Raw genomic sequence first — 16,641 nt, forward strand, 5'->3', positions numbered from 1 at the left:
CAATTATTGTTGGTTTATTCATATGAAGTGTCCAATTCTAAATAAAGTAGGGACAAGTTCACCAGGGAGGATCATATGATGTTGCAGCAGTCACTCGAGCAAAGGTTCAATACATTTTTTTTTAAATAAGCTAGTCAGAAATACCAAGTTCTATGGTCTATAACCCAAAAACTACTTTGTTTAAAGGCGGCATGTAAAATGAATTAATGCAATGCAAATAAACACCTGAAACATCCGTTTTATTCCAGCAAGGCAAATGTGACTGATCTTGAGTATTTACTGTATATTATAATGCAAACAAATTGCACATAAGTTTTCTATGACTTGACACGGAGGAATAGACACTTCTTTCCTTCAAGCGTAAAAGCACATTTATGTAAAGGGGACAAAGTATGTCGGTGTAAAACCAACAGACCCGGCAATGAGTTGACATGTACGCAATAAAATACTTAAAACTGCATGGAGGGAGCGTGGATGACTGCATAGACTCCGAGAGGAACTCTTCAAACCTGCACTGGTACTTTTGCAAAAATAATTCATTTGTTATAAAGTTCCACTAAAGCTAAATAAGGAATAAGTTCCCCGTCTCGTTGCCTTTGAACCCCCCAGAGATAAAACTGTTCAAATTCCCCTCTTAAGAGACATCCCTTGAATTGTATACATTCACCAAAGGCAGAATATATGAAAAAAGTATAAATAATCCACAGATTTTTTTACCCATTAGTCTGAAAACTCCTTTTCGAGCGGCACATTCTTATCCCACCGTTTCAGGACGTTTAGGAAGCACGAGCCTCACGACAAGGAAGGGAACTTGAGCTCGGCGATGTCTACCTCAGGAGAGCTGCTCTCGCTGCGGTCGCTGTACGTGTCCCTGCAACAGAGAGCCGGCGTTAATGTCTACTGCATACGGTTAAGGGGGCTTGTATTGTTAAAGCCTGGTGGTGGTTACCGTGGAGACAGGCGGCATCCCTTGGCCAGGTAGCTCTGGAGTTTCCCAACGGAGGCCAGCAGGAGGCCAAAATAGGGCGGAGAAGGCTTGATGGGCCTGGAGGTAAACTCGGGATGATACTGCACGCCGACGAAGTAGCAATGATCTGAAAAGTAGAGAAACAACCGTGTCCAATGTGGGGCCTGGGGGGGGGGTGTGGGGGGAGTGGCATGCAGGCCTGCAGATTGATTTTTGTTTCCATGGTATGTTCTTAAAAGTAAAATTAAACTCCATCATTAATGATCGCGGTTTTGTGGCTGAATATTGTCTATTATATGTAGATTTTTAAAGGCATATTTAAGCAAATGGGGACAGCAACAATAGAGTAGTATTCTATACTGGTCACTAGGGGTCAGTAATGTTACATTGATGAGTCACCAGGAAGTACGCTGTAAAAGCCAACATGCAGGCATCGTATTTATGGCTTATTTTCTATTATTACGTCTACCATATTGGATAACACAAGTGTAAGTGACTGTAGGGGTGTTATTCAATGTCAAGAGGGCTCTAAAAATGCTGAAATTGTATTTAGAAGGTCATAATCTATGTTCTAACTACAAAAATATACAATATATTAATTAAATTATTAAATTAAATTAGAAATATTGAACTGTTCAGATGTTTGAGGTGTCACTAAAACAAAAAATATGGACGTCGATCACCGTTGAGCTTGGATTTGCTTCTCTTAGTTGGCTTTTGTCTGTGTTTTGGTGAAAATCGTGTGATTTTACGATGTTCTGCTGCCAATTTATGAAGACCCAAAAAGACTAAACATTTTTTTTTCTGATGAAGCCAACATGCAGGTCTTGTATTTATGTCTAATATGGCATATTTTCTATTATTACGTCTACCATACTAAATAACAAGTGTAACAGTGGCTATAGGGGTGTTATTCAATGTCGAGAGGGCTCTAATAATGCTGAAATTGTATTTAGAAGGTCATAATCTACGTTTTAACAACAAAAATATTCAATTTATTAATATTGAATGCTTCTCTTTCATAGAAGTAAACAACTGTTCAGAAGTTTGAGGTGTCACTAAAACAAAAAAAATATGGATGTCAATCACTGTTAGGCTTGGATTTGTTTCTCTGCAGAAAAAGCTCCTTTTGTCCATGTTTTGGTGAAAATTGTGTTTTTGCTTTGTTCTACTGCCAATTTATAAAGACCCAAAAAGACTAGAAACATTTTTTATGATGGGGAAAAACTGGTAAAACAACCTGCTGTTAGCTTTGTTTTTTTCCCCTCTGCTGGCCTTGAGGGAATTTTTTTTTTTTGCTTTCACTTTCACAGCTTCATCTGATAACAGCACTTAAGCGTGACTGTGCAGGCCAATCACAACACGGATGAGACAAGTCTGGACATTAGCTGTAGGGACCGTGAACATTGCAAGCTCAGCAAATTTAGGGCGTACAAAGCGGAGTATGTTTTGTTTGCGTAGCTAGAACAGCATATATAAGTGGATGCACGTCTGCGCCGTCTGTTAGTCTCTCTGTGGTACACAGGCTGGATGACAAAAGGCGTCACTGAGTGCATTGTCCCTACAGTACATAGGATGAACACAATAAGCATCTCCTCAGCTCTTTGTGTCAGTAGTGGAGTGCTAGCAGTTAGCAAGCAGACATGAATATGAATGAAGGCACAAAGGCAGGAGTTTGTAAGCCGAACGCCGCAGTTCCAGTGTGGATGTGCAGCACAGCCGTACACCTGACAAGACAACGCTTACTGAGGCCTTTTGATCGGCGGAGTAAATGTTGAAAAAATGTCAGACATACACCATAAACCAGGGGTCTCAAACACGCGGCCCGCGGGCCAAATGTGGCCCGCATGACACTAGTTTGAGGCCCCCGCCTTGATATGAAAGTTTAATGTTAGTGCGGCCCCGCGCAAGTTTGATATGGATGCTGTATGCTATCATGTACCCAGAAAAAATGATTATGTTTGATTAATGTTCATGTTAAAGGTTAAATAACTGTTAATAGTTATCCTCCCTATCCGTGTGGAAGTGGTAAGTTTTTGGCTATTTAAGTTGAAAGGAAATAACTTGAAGGCTACCGTTTAGGTCGCTAGCTCTCTCGTTTGCGAGTTAGCATGTGTCGTAAATAAAAATAAAAAGAATATAAATGCGACTATAGTCGTGTTTTGTCATGTCTACAGGGCTCTAATAATGCTTTGTTCATTTTAATCAGAAAAAAAATTATTTGTCTACCCACCAACTTTAAGTTTTTATTATTATATTTATTTATTTATTACTGATTGATTTTCTTTATTCTTGATTGGTTTATTTATTTTTCATCATATTTTGTGTAGAAAAATAAAAAGTAAGATATTTGAGAACAGTGGAATGTTTTATCAGAGCTTTTCTTGTAGAAAATTGGAACCAAAGCGAAGTTTTTTTTATTTTTTTGTTTTTAATAAATGCGTTTTTTTTTTTTTTTTAAACCTGATGCGGCCCAGTCTCACCCAGACCCGAGCTCCAGTGGCCCCCAAGTAAATTGAGTTTGAGACCCCTGCCATAAACCGTACGTGCACATGTAGTGAGTGACAGAGGACACAACAGTAGATGGGGAACTATGCAATATATGACAATTATATTCTGAATTATGGATTCTATCACTGAAGTGGGGGAGGGGGGCCTGCTTGTGCTTAACTAACCGTCCAGCTGAATGATCTCCATCCGCTCTCCCTCCACATCCTGGCCAACAAACTGAAGACCCTTCTCTTCAAAGTGGTGCTTTAGCTCTGGGTTCACCTGAAGCGAGGAGAAGAAGATCAAATCACTCTTTTTAGAGTCGAGAGTTTACCCTTCAATAACCGCCACAGATTAGATCAGGACCAAAAGATTACAATCTGGATGATTAAAAAGGACATCTATCTTTGCAGGGCTCTGGTCTTCTAACCTCAAATCTGTGCCGGTGCCTCTCATCAACATGGTCCACATCTCCGTAGAGTTTTCCTGGGAGAATAACAAGATCAAATCATCCCAAATCTTAGCGGCCTTAGTAGTAGTGGAAGAGCAAATAAAACCAAGTGTGCACATACTCAGGACACTCGTTTGGGATTTGAAGATGGTCCGCCGCTTTCCCAGTCTCATTGTGCCACCCATCTGTCCTGGATTATGCTCTGGCATGTCAATCACCTGCAGAGAATTAAAAAAAAAAAAAAGACAACTCAGAAGAAGTGCCGTTTAAGCAGGGATGTTGGCGCTGCACAATGAACGTTTGTTTTGGGGGGGGGGGTTACTTTTAATCCAATCATGAACCACAAAACCAAGGCGACCTACCACCGGATGTGTAGATTCTGGGTTGAATTCTGTCGAGTTAGCATCTAAGAAAGAGAAATAAAAACAAATGATATTTTCTTCCCAAACGCCTCAATGAGTAAGATGGATCACATGTGAAGCAACGACTCACCTTCCCAGCCAAGAACATTGCGGGCGAACTCGCACACAGCCAGCTGCATGCCTAAACAAACACCTAACCGAAACAAGACCAAAAGCATTTTTGCTGCATTAGAACCACTAATCTTATGTATTAGTGTACTAATAGGTATCAAATCAAGCTTAAATGCAGACCAATAACAGTACAATTTCAGTAAAATTAATACTGTATGAGGTATTCATTTAAACAAATAATTAATTAAAATTAATTATTGTGATGTCAGAAATGTTACAGAAAAGCTACTTCAAGTCTTTTCTTACCGAGGAAAGGCTTATTCTGTTTTCTTGCCCAGTTTATAGCCAGCATCTTGCCTTCCGTGCCCCTCACTCCGAAACCCCCTGGCACCAACACGCCACTGTGGTGGAAATTTCAGTTAACATGATAGAGTAGCTTATTTCTTAAACAAAAACAACAAAAACACTGCAAATTCCAAATCAGAAATAGACTTGGGAGAAAGACTTATCATATAGTGATATAGTGTTAGTGACTACAGCTGGGTTTGCTGATGGCTCTCTGCTGCCACCGTGTGGCAGACAAACAAACAAACATGGTCTTTCTAGGCTGCATGCGTGTTTTTATGGACTCACTTGGCGCTGCAGAGTTTTTGCCAGGCCTCGTGATATTTCACCGGCTCATCCTGCAAAGTCGCAGGCTCCAGGTCAGCTGAGTCTATGTACTGGAAAAGTGGGAATTATGGTGGTTACAAAAAAATAATCTGCACACATCAATGATGATAAAGGGCTCATTTTCAATACCTTGACCTCCAGCTTGTGACTGATGGCGAGGGACGAGTGCTCCAAGGCCTTGATGACGGAGGTGTACGAGTCTGACAGCTTTGTGTACTTGCCCACTAGGGCGATGGAAACGTGCTCCAGGAGACGGTCAGATCTGGCGAGTGAGGACATTGTTCAGAACATTCATTCATTCATTCATTTTCTACTGGGGGTAGCGGGGGTGCTGGAGCCTATCCCAGCTGTCTTCAAGTGAGAGGCGGAGTACACCCTGGACTGGTCACCAGCCAATCACAGGGCACATATAGACAAACAACCATTCACACTCACATTCATACCTATGGACAATTTGGAGTCGCCAATTAACCTAGCATGTTTTTGGAATGTGGGAGAAAACCGGAGTACCCGGAGAAAACCCACACATGCACAGGGAGAACATGCAAACTCCACACAGTGATGGCCGAGGGTGTAATCGAACTCAGGTCTCCTAGCTGTGTGGCCTGCATGCTAACCACTCGTCCACAATCTTGCATTAATAACTTTAATTCATAGAGCTCAATTTGACTATACATTTCCAGAATATTACCCCTACAAAAATAGATAATTAAATAAACGATGGTAATAAGTCTCCCAACCTATCAGCCATCTCCTTCCACTTGGAGAGCATCCTCCTGGGCCTCATCTCAACAGGAAGGTTCAACCTCTGGCAGAAGTAGCTGACGACGCCTTGTTCCTCCAACAGCAGAGGCACTCTGTAAACCGAAGACACGTCGTGGACACAAATCACCTGTAAAAAACACACACACACACACATATAGAACATTAATTTGACTTCTCAGCAAAGGGGAGAGTTTACATGCTACACTTTCTTTAAATCTAAATGAAAGTGGTGTAAATCACCTGTGTGGGTTCCACATGACAAAACATGGATATCTTCTCCTTGACTGCAGTTTCTAACGGTGTAGTACAGCGGCACATAACCTAAACACACATTAGGACGACATGACAAGATGAAAAACGGAGGGAATTAGTAAAATTCCTGTTTGATGTTGTCTGCCTCCGTATGTGTGTGTGTGTTCAGACTCACCAAATCTGGAGACAGGCCGAGACCTCGCAGCTCCCTCACGCTGTTTTGGGTTGGCTTAGTCTTCTGCTCTCCTGTAGTGTTGGGCTGAGGACGAGACACGCAATTAAAGCACATATAATTGGGATTCATACATCTTGTTTCCAGGATTCATGTAAGACTTTCAAACTACAGCTTTTCCAAGACCCTTACAGTAAAACACAAATACACTCCCCCGCTACATCGCCGTTTGAACATTGCACCCTCACTAGGGCTGGACGATATGACCAAAAACTCATATTCTAACATATTTAAGTTGAATAGGATGTTTTGTAGAATTTAAAGGTTGCATGCAAAAGGCACAAAATAAAGTGGGCCATTTTCTTTTCTTTTTTTAGAAACATGGAAAAAGTCAAATATAAGGGCGGCACGGCGGTCGAGTGGTTAGCGCGCAGACCTCACAGCTAGGAGACCAGGGTTCAATTCCACCCTCGGCCATCTCTGTGTGGAGTTTGCATGTTCTCCCCGTGCATGTGTGGGTTTTCTCCGGGTACTCCGGTTTCCTCCCACATTCCAAAAACATGCTAGGTTAATTGGCGACTCCAAATTGTCCATAGGTATGAATGTGAGTGTGAATGGTTGTTTGTCTATATGTGCCCTGTGATTGGTTGGTGACCAGTCCAGGGTGTACCCCGCCTCTCGCCCGAAGAAGACAGCTGGAATAGGCTCCAGCACCCCCTTGTGAGGAAAAAGCGGTAGAAAATGAATGAATGAAAGTCAAATATAGTTTGAGTTTGTACCAAGTTTTGATGGTGACAATTATTTTTTTATGCTCTGGATTCAAAATGCCTCCACATTACTGAGTTACTGCTTATTCCTTTCCGACTTCTTCCACCGCAGACACGGTAGCCTGTTTGCTAGCCTCCGGGCCTCTGCTGCAACGCTGGAGCCGTAACCCTCACTCGATTACGGTGTTATGGTTGAAGTTTTAGAGAGCTTATCAGTGTTTTGACATTGTGTTAAGTTGCATCAGTGTAAGATAAAAATAGATGCAACTGTTAATCCACATTTATCCACCATTATCTAATTTCTCATCTTTGAAGATTGGTCGTTCCAATAATGACAATATTCCATTTATAAATAAGGAATCCTACATTATGAAAATTTAAGATCCCTCTAATGTACCTTAAACAATTTATGTGTATTTTCCAAATCTTAAAAACACAATTAAAATACAACTCTTTTGCAAAAACTGAATATTAATGGTGCTTTATTTTGTAATGGTTTTAAACCAGGTAAAAAAAAAAAATCATGTGACAAGCGCCGAAGGCCGACAGATGGGGGGCTCACCTGAGGTACGAGGCTGACGTGGATATTGCAGAAGTTCTCCTTTTTCACCTTGAACTGAAACTGTCTGAAGGCCTCGATGAAGGGCATGCTCTCAATGTCTCCCACGGTGCCCCCCAGCTGTGGAAGCAACACACGTGAGCCTTACGCAATCATGACATAACACGGCAATACAATAACGAGACATTACACAGTACTACTTTCAAAAAGTTCTTTGTACTTTTTTAAAAAAAAGTGTGTATAATGAACATGTGGCTGCAGGCATGCTAATAAATGTTTGCAGCAGACTCACTGGAGAGGAACAACCAGTGATGCTTTTAAACAACATTGAAATTCCACCCCCAAACCAACTTACCCCCCCCCCCCCTCCCCGACACGCCCAGATGTACAGCAGCTTGTCATGCTTGAATGAACGCTTCAGGCAACCTACTTTGCAACACAATCCTGTTCCTCTACTATGCGGCACCGTCTATTTGTATTCTCAACAATCCTGTCTTATCAAATAAGGTAACAGAAGCCAACCAAACTGACCTCTATGACACAAACTTGAGGCTCCACGCCGTCGTCGTCCACAGAGACCTTGGCTTGGTTCATTACCCACTCCTGGATGGCATCTGTGATGTGAGGGACCACTGGGCGAAAAATGTCAAATGCATGATTAGTATATTAATATGGAATTTTAAGTTACAGCTACTACAAGTTATGCGTCTACTATTTAAATATGATAAAACCTCATAAATAAATAAATCATGCTGTTTCATTGCTGAATAAGGCCTATTAGTCAAAACATAATGCACATTAAAGCAAATGTTATGTATTTTTTTTGTCTAAATTAAGCCTTTTCAAGCATAAAAATGGTTAAATTATCTAAAATCCAAATATATAGCATTCCAAAAATGCTGACATACATTAGTCACTAGCTGTCGGTAATATTACTGTACTGTTTGGTAGACGCAATCACTGGACTTGAACAACAGGCTGTAGCCCATGGGGAGCTGAAACCCTGATGTCGCTTCCTGTCCACCAGAGGGAACACATTTATAGCAACACACGAGCATGAGTCTTATTTAAGTCACAAAAATGACTTATTTAAACTTATGCCTGATCCAGTATATTGGATAATACAAGTGTACATGTGACTATAGGGATGTTAATGTCTAGAGAGCTCTAATAACACTAAAAGCCATATTTAGATGGCCATAACTAGGTTTTCTATGCTCTAGCTACAAAAATTTGTTTAATGCCTTGTAAAACTAAAGGTAAATTTGTTTTTACAAATATAATAACAAAAATAGGTGTGTGTAATATGTTCATTGTATTCAACAGGAAATTAAATAACTTTTTCCAAGTGCCATAAAGAAGCTCCATATAAATGGATCTAACCTTGCACCGTCTTTCCCAAGTAGTCTCCCCTCCTCTCCTTGTTGATGACCGACTGGTAGATCTTGCCAGTGGTCAGGTTGTTGTCTCTCGTCAGACGGATGTCCAGGAAACGCTCATAGTTGCCCAAATCGAGGTCCACCTCTCCACCATCATCGAGGACAAACACCTCACCTACACCGAATTAAAAACACACACCGTATATGTTTGTATGCATTGACACATGGAGTTGATTGATACATGACAAAAATGTGACGTGAGGACTGCTTACCGTGTTCGTATGGTGAAAAGGTGCCAGCGTCAATATTGATATACGGGTCGATTTTGATGGCTGTGACATGAAGGCCGCAGGACTTGAGGATGGTCCCCACGCTGCTGGCAATGATGCCCTTACCAATGCCAGAAATGACACCGCCGGTAACGAGGATGTATTTCATAGCGTTCATAAGAAATCTGGACACAAAATCAATCAAAGTGAAATTATTTGCAGATTTCACCCCACCCTTTGAAATCAGTGTGGTGCAGATACTGTGTAACGCAGTACAATGCCTGACCAAAGTTTTGTCACTTATCCACGTCATTGGAACAATAAATAACTTCACTAAAATGCTTACTGTAGCCATATAAAGCCTTGTATTTTTCCATTGAGTTTTAGGACAGAAAGGTCATATTATACTTGGAGAAAAGTCGAAAATAAATATGAAAATAACATACGGTTAATATATTTTCCTTTGAAAACCAATTAAAATAAATTAACATTAAAGCCAGGGTGCCTTTTAAAGAGTGTCTGTTGACAGGGCTGGCCAATCCTGGCACATTGTGACCTTCTTCACTATCAGGAACATTGATGTGTAGGCCAAAGTATGAAAAGGACCTCCATGCTACTCAATTTGCTTTTTCTTTTGGAAGGTAATGGGCAGCAAAAATTTAAGGACACCTCAACAATCATGCGTCACATTTCCCAAAGCCCACAGCTTGCAGAAAGACTGAACAGTGGGAAAATTGTATTTGATTTTTCAGTTGACTCATTCATTAAACTACAAAAGCCATGTTGGAACCCGCAAGAACCCAACATGCACCCAGAAAATAAGTCATGTTTGATGGGTGAATGTCATAGCTTGGGGGTTTGCATCCAGTAAAGGGATGTGTAAGAGACCTGCAGAGTTTATGGCAACATCAACAGCTTAAAGCATCAAAAATGCACATTCAAATCACAATAGAAGGCAAATTCTTCAGCAGGATGACACTCATTATACTTCAGCCTCTGACCTTTCTATCATAATTAAATGAAAAAAAACCTCAATGAATAATACAATACTTTATTTTTGATAGAGTTTTTTCTGAACCCAAATACAATGTTAGTGTTTATTGTGTGGTGTGGAACTGCAACAACCTTTTGTCTTATTTCTAATAAAGCAGGTGCTTACATCAGCAAATAATCTGCACATACTAGATATCTTGAAAGTTGAGCACATGTTAACATCTTCATAACAACAACAATCAGCCATTGCTTAAGTGGATAATTATATCGTAGTGTGCTATTTCGAGCTCAAACCCAAACCGGTGAAATGGCGGGAGCTGGACCTAGCTTAGCCGTTTTTCTCAATTCGGCAGAAAATCCCCGCCGGGTCGAGTCGCTTTTGACTTAAAAATACAAGGTTTAATAGACGGTATTTTAAAGTAAGTGGCGGTTCTAACAGTTATCAAACAGCACTGGTGTTAGCTTGCTAATGGAGCCATACAACAGCAACGTTAACCCATCAAGACTAGTGAAATTAAACGCTTTGTAAACTTACCCGATAACCACGGAGACACAGGGGTGTATGACAATGGACGGGTGATGATTATTTAATCCGTTTACTTGTCTGAGAAGTGTCCTTGTTACACTCAATCGTTACTGCCTCAACACGTGTAGGACAGCCTGACATTCTATTATTTTCCCCGTTCGGCTTTATCTTCGTCTGGCTTTCTTGGCTGAGTAAAATGGCTTTCAGGGCACTGCTGCCCCCAACAGGTAGGTATTAGATTGCAAGCCAAACAGTATACAGTATACAATAACAACATTGTTCCCACAAAAACACAATTGTTTCCTTGTTAACATTGGGTGGGAAAAATAAAGTAAAAACATAAACATGTCCTCATTCATATATTTTCTATGCCACTTATTCTCACTAGGGTCGCGGGGCCTATCACAGCTAATTTCCGGCAAGAGGACTGGTCGCTTTTGCTAAATTATTTCCTGAATTGAATTGATTAATAATCTGAAAGGCAAATCACAAAAAAATGTAATTGCGTATTTGTAGGCTGAATGACGTCATCATGCTGCGCGAAGGCTGTTATTCAAGTTATGTTACTACTTCACTCGTCATTCTGTAGGGACATCAGGGTAAACAACAGAACACGTGACACAACCAGGAAGTGTGAGGAAAGCGAGACAGTCTGAATTCACATGGCTGGAGGAGGAGCCTCCGAAAGTCTGGCCTCCGTAGACCGGGTAGGCTACAGGCCTAGTAGGATGCAGACCCCGAATTCAAACATAGCCTTTATTATATCCTTTATTTGACACGCCACCGGTTCCCCTAAATCCACCAATCAGATCAGGGGATTTTTGTCTTTGCATTAAAGTTTCCCGGTATGACTTAAATTGTGGGCGTGGTCTTCTTGTACGTGTTTCAAAGTTAATTATTATCGTCAATGTAACGTCATTATTGTCATATTTCAAATAAAATGACCAAAGTATCCATGACATGTTTTGGTTTAGTCACCTTTTAACCACTAGATGGCGCTTGGCGTCCACAATGCTGCTGAGATGCTGAGCCAACAACAACATAACATGGGTAAGGTTATTCACAAATAAACCATGGAAGGGGAAAGGAAACATCAGTTACTGTGACATTTGTATTTGTATTGCTGCTCCACTAGGTAAACTCAGTGGTCAAAGAACACCAAACACAATCAACCAGTGCCAAGCACACAGATTGAGACATTAAGGAGTGTCATTCCCTTTCATGCATTTGCTTGTAAGTGCTGCTCCACTTTTCTAATCCTGCACCGTGGTCTTGATCTAATTAAAGACCTCATCCTCGCCACCTCATTTTCAAAAGTCGCTCCCTTCAATTACAGATGACAAGTGAGCACCGACACACGCATTAACCTCCTACGTGAAGAGCTACTTTGGCTGCCCACATCTTTCCCTTGCGATAACACACACAAAAAAAAAAATGATAACACTGAGCTTTTGTCATGCTATGTTTCGCAATATGTTTTGGTCACGTGGCCCCACTGTGGGCAAAGTCAGCTGTGAAGGCTCGTGGCTTGGTGTTAATTATTGTCAATACATGTTTGGCATGTGATGTGTCTCAGTTTCCTGGAAGGGAGAACAACAAGCCTGGTGAGGTCTTACAAATAGATGGTTATAATGTTGGCGCTGATGATGATCCAGCTCAAATAACTGCAGGCTACACACACACACACACACACACACACATCTATCAAGTGATGTGAGTGACCTAATTATTGCACCTACTTCACGTTGAAGCTGATATAAAGTTGACTTTGACACGATTAAAGCATGATAATGTACTCGTGCCTACGCTGACAAGATATTAAAATAAATGAAGGAAGTTGTCGTGCTGCATGAAGGTGTTTGCACAGTATGCAACTTTAAATTATTCTGCTGGGGTAAGGTTAACACTGGTGTGGAAAAAAAAAGGTTGCCAGGTAGGTTACATACCATGGAAACTATACAGTTTGCGGCTTGAATTCCATGGCTTCACTCTTATCAGGATTTTTCAGAACAAGTGAAGAAATGATCAATTTTGTGGTTGAATATGGCCTATTAGTAGTAAATGAAATATGCATACATTAGCAAATTGCTCATATTCATGACCTAAATTAAGCATTTTTAAGCAAAAAGAAAACAAAACTTGGTAAATGAACAAAAATACAAATGCATTCAGAAGACGCATCTAAAGATGTAATAGGTAGTATTCTACATTGGTCACTAGGTGTCAGTAATATTGGTATGTGTGGGTTTTCTCCGGGTACTCCGGTTTCCTCCCACATTCCAAAAACATGCTAGGTTAATTGGCAACTCCAAATTGTCCATAGGTATGAATGTGAGTGTGAATGGTTGTTTGTCTATATGTGCCCTGTGATTGGCTGGCAACCAGTCCAGGGTGTACCCCACCTCTCGTCCGAAGACAGCTGGGATAGGCTCCAGCACCCCATGTGACTCTCATGAGGATAAGCAGTAGAAAAGGAATGAATAATTTCACTTTGAGTAAGAAATCAAGAGTTTCTATGCCCCTTTACACCAATGCAAAATGGCCACTCATGAAAGGAACATGAATGACACATCCATTCCCAAACGTACTGCTTATTTGCCTAAAAAAATGAAGTAAGTTTCCCTCTGGCAGTAAAGGAGAAAACCTCAAAGTCAAATATTAGTTTATGTGTTTTATTTAATTTCTGGCGGGTCAGATGTCAGCAGAAGCTCCATTCTCTTAAGACTTCCAGCAGGTTGGAGAGCTCCAGCAACTCCCTGCTCAAACACACACACACACACACACATACAAAAGAAACAGTAGCCCACAACCCCCGCACCCTACTCACATTATTTATGAATGGGAGTGGTACCTCTCTTCGTTCTCTTCCAGTTTTGGAATGCACGAGGTGGCGGATCGATCTAAGATGGGAAGGCTGGGGGTTTAGGGTTGTGGAGGAGGGGTATGTGGGTCCCAGATGGCTGTCAAGACCCTCACCCCCCCAATCCGTTGCAGGATGTAGCCACTCAGAGGAAAAGTGAGCTCTTGGCCAATTAGTGTCATTATGGCTGCTCATGTGCTTGGTGGTCTGGATAAACAGTGGCTGTGGCTTTGCTATGTGATGTGGGACGCACGTTTGATGACGAGCAGCAGCTTAACCGCAATGTAATATCCGAGCAAATAGAGGGTTGAAGAGATAATTGATGCCATTACTTTTTCATTGATTAAACTTCTTTTCTTCATGGACCGTTTCATCGTTTTGTCTATAGCGGCACCGATGCTAATTGTGTATGGACGCTTGCCTGAAGTCAGCTGGGATAGACTCCAGCATATCCCTGCGATACTAGTGAGGATGGATGAGCTTTTAAACCAGGGGTCTCAAACACGCGGCCCGCGGGCCAAATGTGGCCCGCAGGACACTAGTTTGAGGCCCCCGCCTTGATATGAAAGTTTAATGTTAATGTTAATGTAATTTTACAAATTTCCCCACTGAGGGACGAATAAAGGCATATCTTAATCTTAAAGGGTAAATAACGGTTAATAGTTATCCTCCCTATCCGTGTGGAAGTGGTAAGTTTTTGGCTATTTAAGTTTAAAGGAAATAACTTGAAGGCTACCGTTTAGGTTGCTAGCTCTCTAGTTTGCGAGTTAGCATGTGTCTCAAGACCCTGCAGTTGCGCAATATGTTGTAAATAAAAAAAGTATAAATGTGACTATAGTCGTGTTTTGTCATGTCTACAGGGCTCTAATAATGCTTTGTTAATTTTAATCTGAAAAAAAAATTTATTTGTCTACCCACCAACTATATGTGGTTTCTTAAGTTTTTATTATTTGCCGTTTTATTATTATTATATTTATTTATTTATTACTGATTGATTTTCTTGATTTGTTTATTTATTTTTCATCTTATTTTGTGCAGAAAAATAAAAATTAAGATATTTGAGAACAGTGGAATGTTTTATCAGAGCTTTTATTGTAGAAAATCGGAACCAACGCACTGAAAAAGTTTGTATATTTTTCTGTTTTTAATAAATGAGTTTTTTTTTATTGAGTTTAAGACCCCTATTTTAAACCATTAATGGTAGGAAAAATACCATTTTGAACAGTCCCTAATGCTAAAGAATTGTACTCAATAGATCTGTTTTAATGCTACCAAAATATTCTGACCTTTTAGGTCTCCGCTGTGTAAAACACAGTTCCATCTGGTGTGTCACTGCCCTCCTTTGCCCTTCATACAGAGTTGTTGTTGTTGCTGTAATTCCAGCATTCGTTGATTCTTGTATACCCTGTGTGACACACATACACGCCACATCTATAGCAAATTATATGTTAAGTCTTTAACATATAGCAACAAAGGTCAGGTGTGGCTGTAAAGCGGCGCCTCAAGCAAAACTATAGTCTCTGAGGAATCCAGCTCAGGGGGAACGCAATGCACGTCTGGTTTCTTATCATTGTCTTAAAGCTACTTAACACTCTGTTTACACCGTGTATGTTCACGGGAGCACAGCAGAGGTTTTTGCATGTAGTGTAAATGGGTTTAAATGAAAATGTGTTGTACAGTGAAAAGAGCACCAATGCTCCTGTTACATTATATTTCATTTAAATGTTTTCATTCATTCATTTTCTACTGCTTCTTCCTCACGAGGGTCGCGGGGGGTGCTGGAGCCTATCCCAGCTGTCTTCGGGCGAGAGGCGGGGTACACACTGGACTGGTCGGCAGCCAGCCAATCACAGGGCACATATAGACAAACAACCATTCACACTCACATTCATACCTATGGACAATTTGGAGTCGCCAATTAACCTAGCATGTTTTTGGAATGTGGGAGGAAACCGGAGTACCCGGAGAAAACCCACACATGCACAGGGAGAACATGCAAACTCCACACAGAGATGGCAGAGGGTGGGATTGAACTCTGGTCTCCTAGCTGTGAGGTCTGCGAATTCACCTGACTATTTTTACCTCCTCCAAGGACAGTCCATGAAAATTATTTTTAATCATTATCAGGATTGCAGAAAAACAACACCGTGTTGCAAAATTGCGAATGGGCCAAAGGTGAACTTTGGAGTTATGTTAACATTGCGAGATTTTTCAACATTTTACTTGAATTTATCAGTGACTGCATGAATCCTATTGAGGTCAAATGGTGTGGAATATTGGATGATGTCAGCTGTACATGTCAGTGATGGTTTATTTGTTATAACTTTTGTGTTTAAGGCTGAATATGGCCTATTAGTAGTAAATGAAATATGCATATATTAGCAAATTGCTCATATTCATGACCTAAATTAAGCATTTTCAAGCAAAAAAAAAAACAAAACTTGGTAAATGAACAAAAATACAAATGCATTCTGAAGACGCATCTAAAGATGTAATAGGTAGTATTCTACATTGGTCACTAGGTGTCAGTAATGTTGGGGGGGCTGGAGCCTATCCCAGCTGTCTTCGAGTGAGAGGCGGGGTACACCCTGGACTGGTCGCCGGGCCAATCACAGGGCACATATAGACCGACCTCCTAGCTGTGAGGTCTGCGTGCTAACCACTCGACCGCCGTGCAGCTGAGTTTATGTCTTCATTCATTCATTCATTTTCTACCGCTTTTCCTCACAAGGGTCGCGGGGGGTGCTGGAGCCTATCACAGCTGTCTTCGAGCAAGAGGCGTGGTACACCCTGGACTGGTCGCCAGTCCAATCACAGGGCACATGTAGACAGACCTCCTCGCTGTGAGGTCTGCGCGCTAACCACTCGACCGCCGTTCAGCTGAGTTTATGTCTTATTTTCTGTTATTATAGCTACTATATTGGGTAATACAAGTGTAAAGGGTGTTACTTTTATATACAGAGGGCTCTAATAATGTTAAAAATGATATTTAGAAAGTTGTGAATTAGTTTTTTATGCTCTAACTAGGCTGCACGGTGGACTAGTG

The 16,641-nt window shown here is 41.0% G+C and overlaps 1 protein-coding gene across 1 annotated transcript; it reads right to left on the bottom strand.

Annotated features, from left to right (window-relative positions):
* Positions 1-153: 153 nt before the first annotated feature.
* ctps1b (CTP synthase 1b) lies at positions 154-10,919 on the bottom strand. Its single transcript, XM_058054099.2, has 18 exons — positions 10,745-10,919; positions 9,220-9,401; positions 8,952-9,122; positions 8,100-8,200; positions 7,572-7,688; positions 6,246-6,329; positions 6,059-6,139; positions 5,794-5,945; positions 5,183-5,315; positions 5,015-5,103; positions 4,688-4,782; positions 4,401-4,463; positions 4,271-4,314; positions 4,030-4,126; positions 3,888-3,943; positions 3,643-3,739; positions 950-1,094; positions 154-871 (listed from the first exon to the last, which is right to left on the bottom strand). Exons 2-18 carry the CDS (start codon positions 9,392-9,394, stop codon positions 793-795), a joined length of 1,779 nt encoding a protein of 592 aa, XP_057910082.1. The 5' UTR covers positions 9,395-9,401; positions 10,745-10,919; the 3' UTR covers positions 154-792.
* Between the last annotated feature and the right edge of the window lie 5,722 nt (positions 10,920-16,641).

The sequence above is a fragment of the Doryrhamphus excisus genome, linkage group LG5 (assembly GCF_037039965.1).
Source record: "Doryrhamphus excisus strain RoL-2023G ecotype Guam linkage group LG5, RoL_Dexc_Guam_v1.1, whole genome shotgun sequence".
Classification (NCBI taxonomy): domain Eukaryota; kingdom Metazoa; phylum Chordata; class Actinopteri; order Syngnathiformes; family Syngnathidae; genus Doryrhamphus; species Doryrhamphus excisus.

What these genes read in the sequence shown, in the direction of transcription:
- ctps1b (XM_058054099.2), bottom strand. Translation starts at nt 9,394, where the DNA reads ATGAACGCTATGAAATACATCCTCGTTACCGGCGGTGTCATTTCTGGC. An exon ending in CTTTTCACCATACGAACACG is followed by an intron (nt 9,123 to 9,219) that starts GTAAGCAGTCCT and finishes AATTCGGTGTAG; the next exon opens with GTGAGGTGTTTGTCCTCGAT. An exon ending in CAATGTTCTTGGCTGGGAAG is followed by an intron (nt 4,315 to 4,400) that starts GTGAGTCGTTGC and finishes TCTCTTTCTTAG; the next exon opens with ATGCTAACTCGACAGAATTC.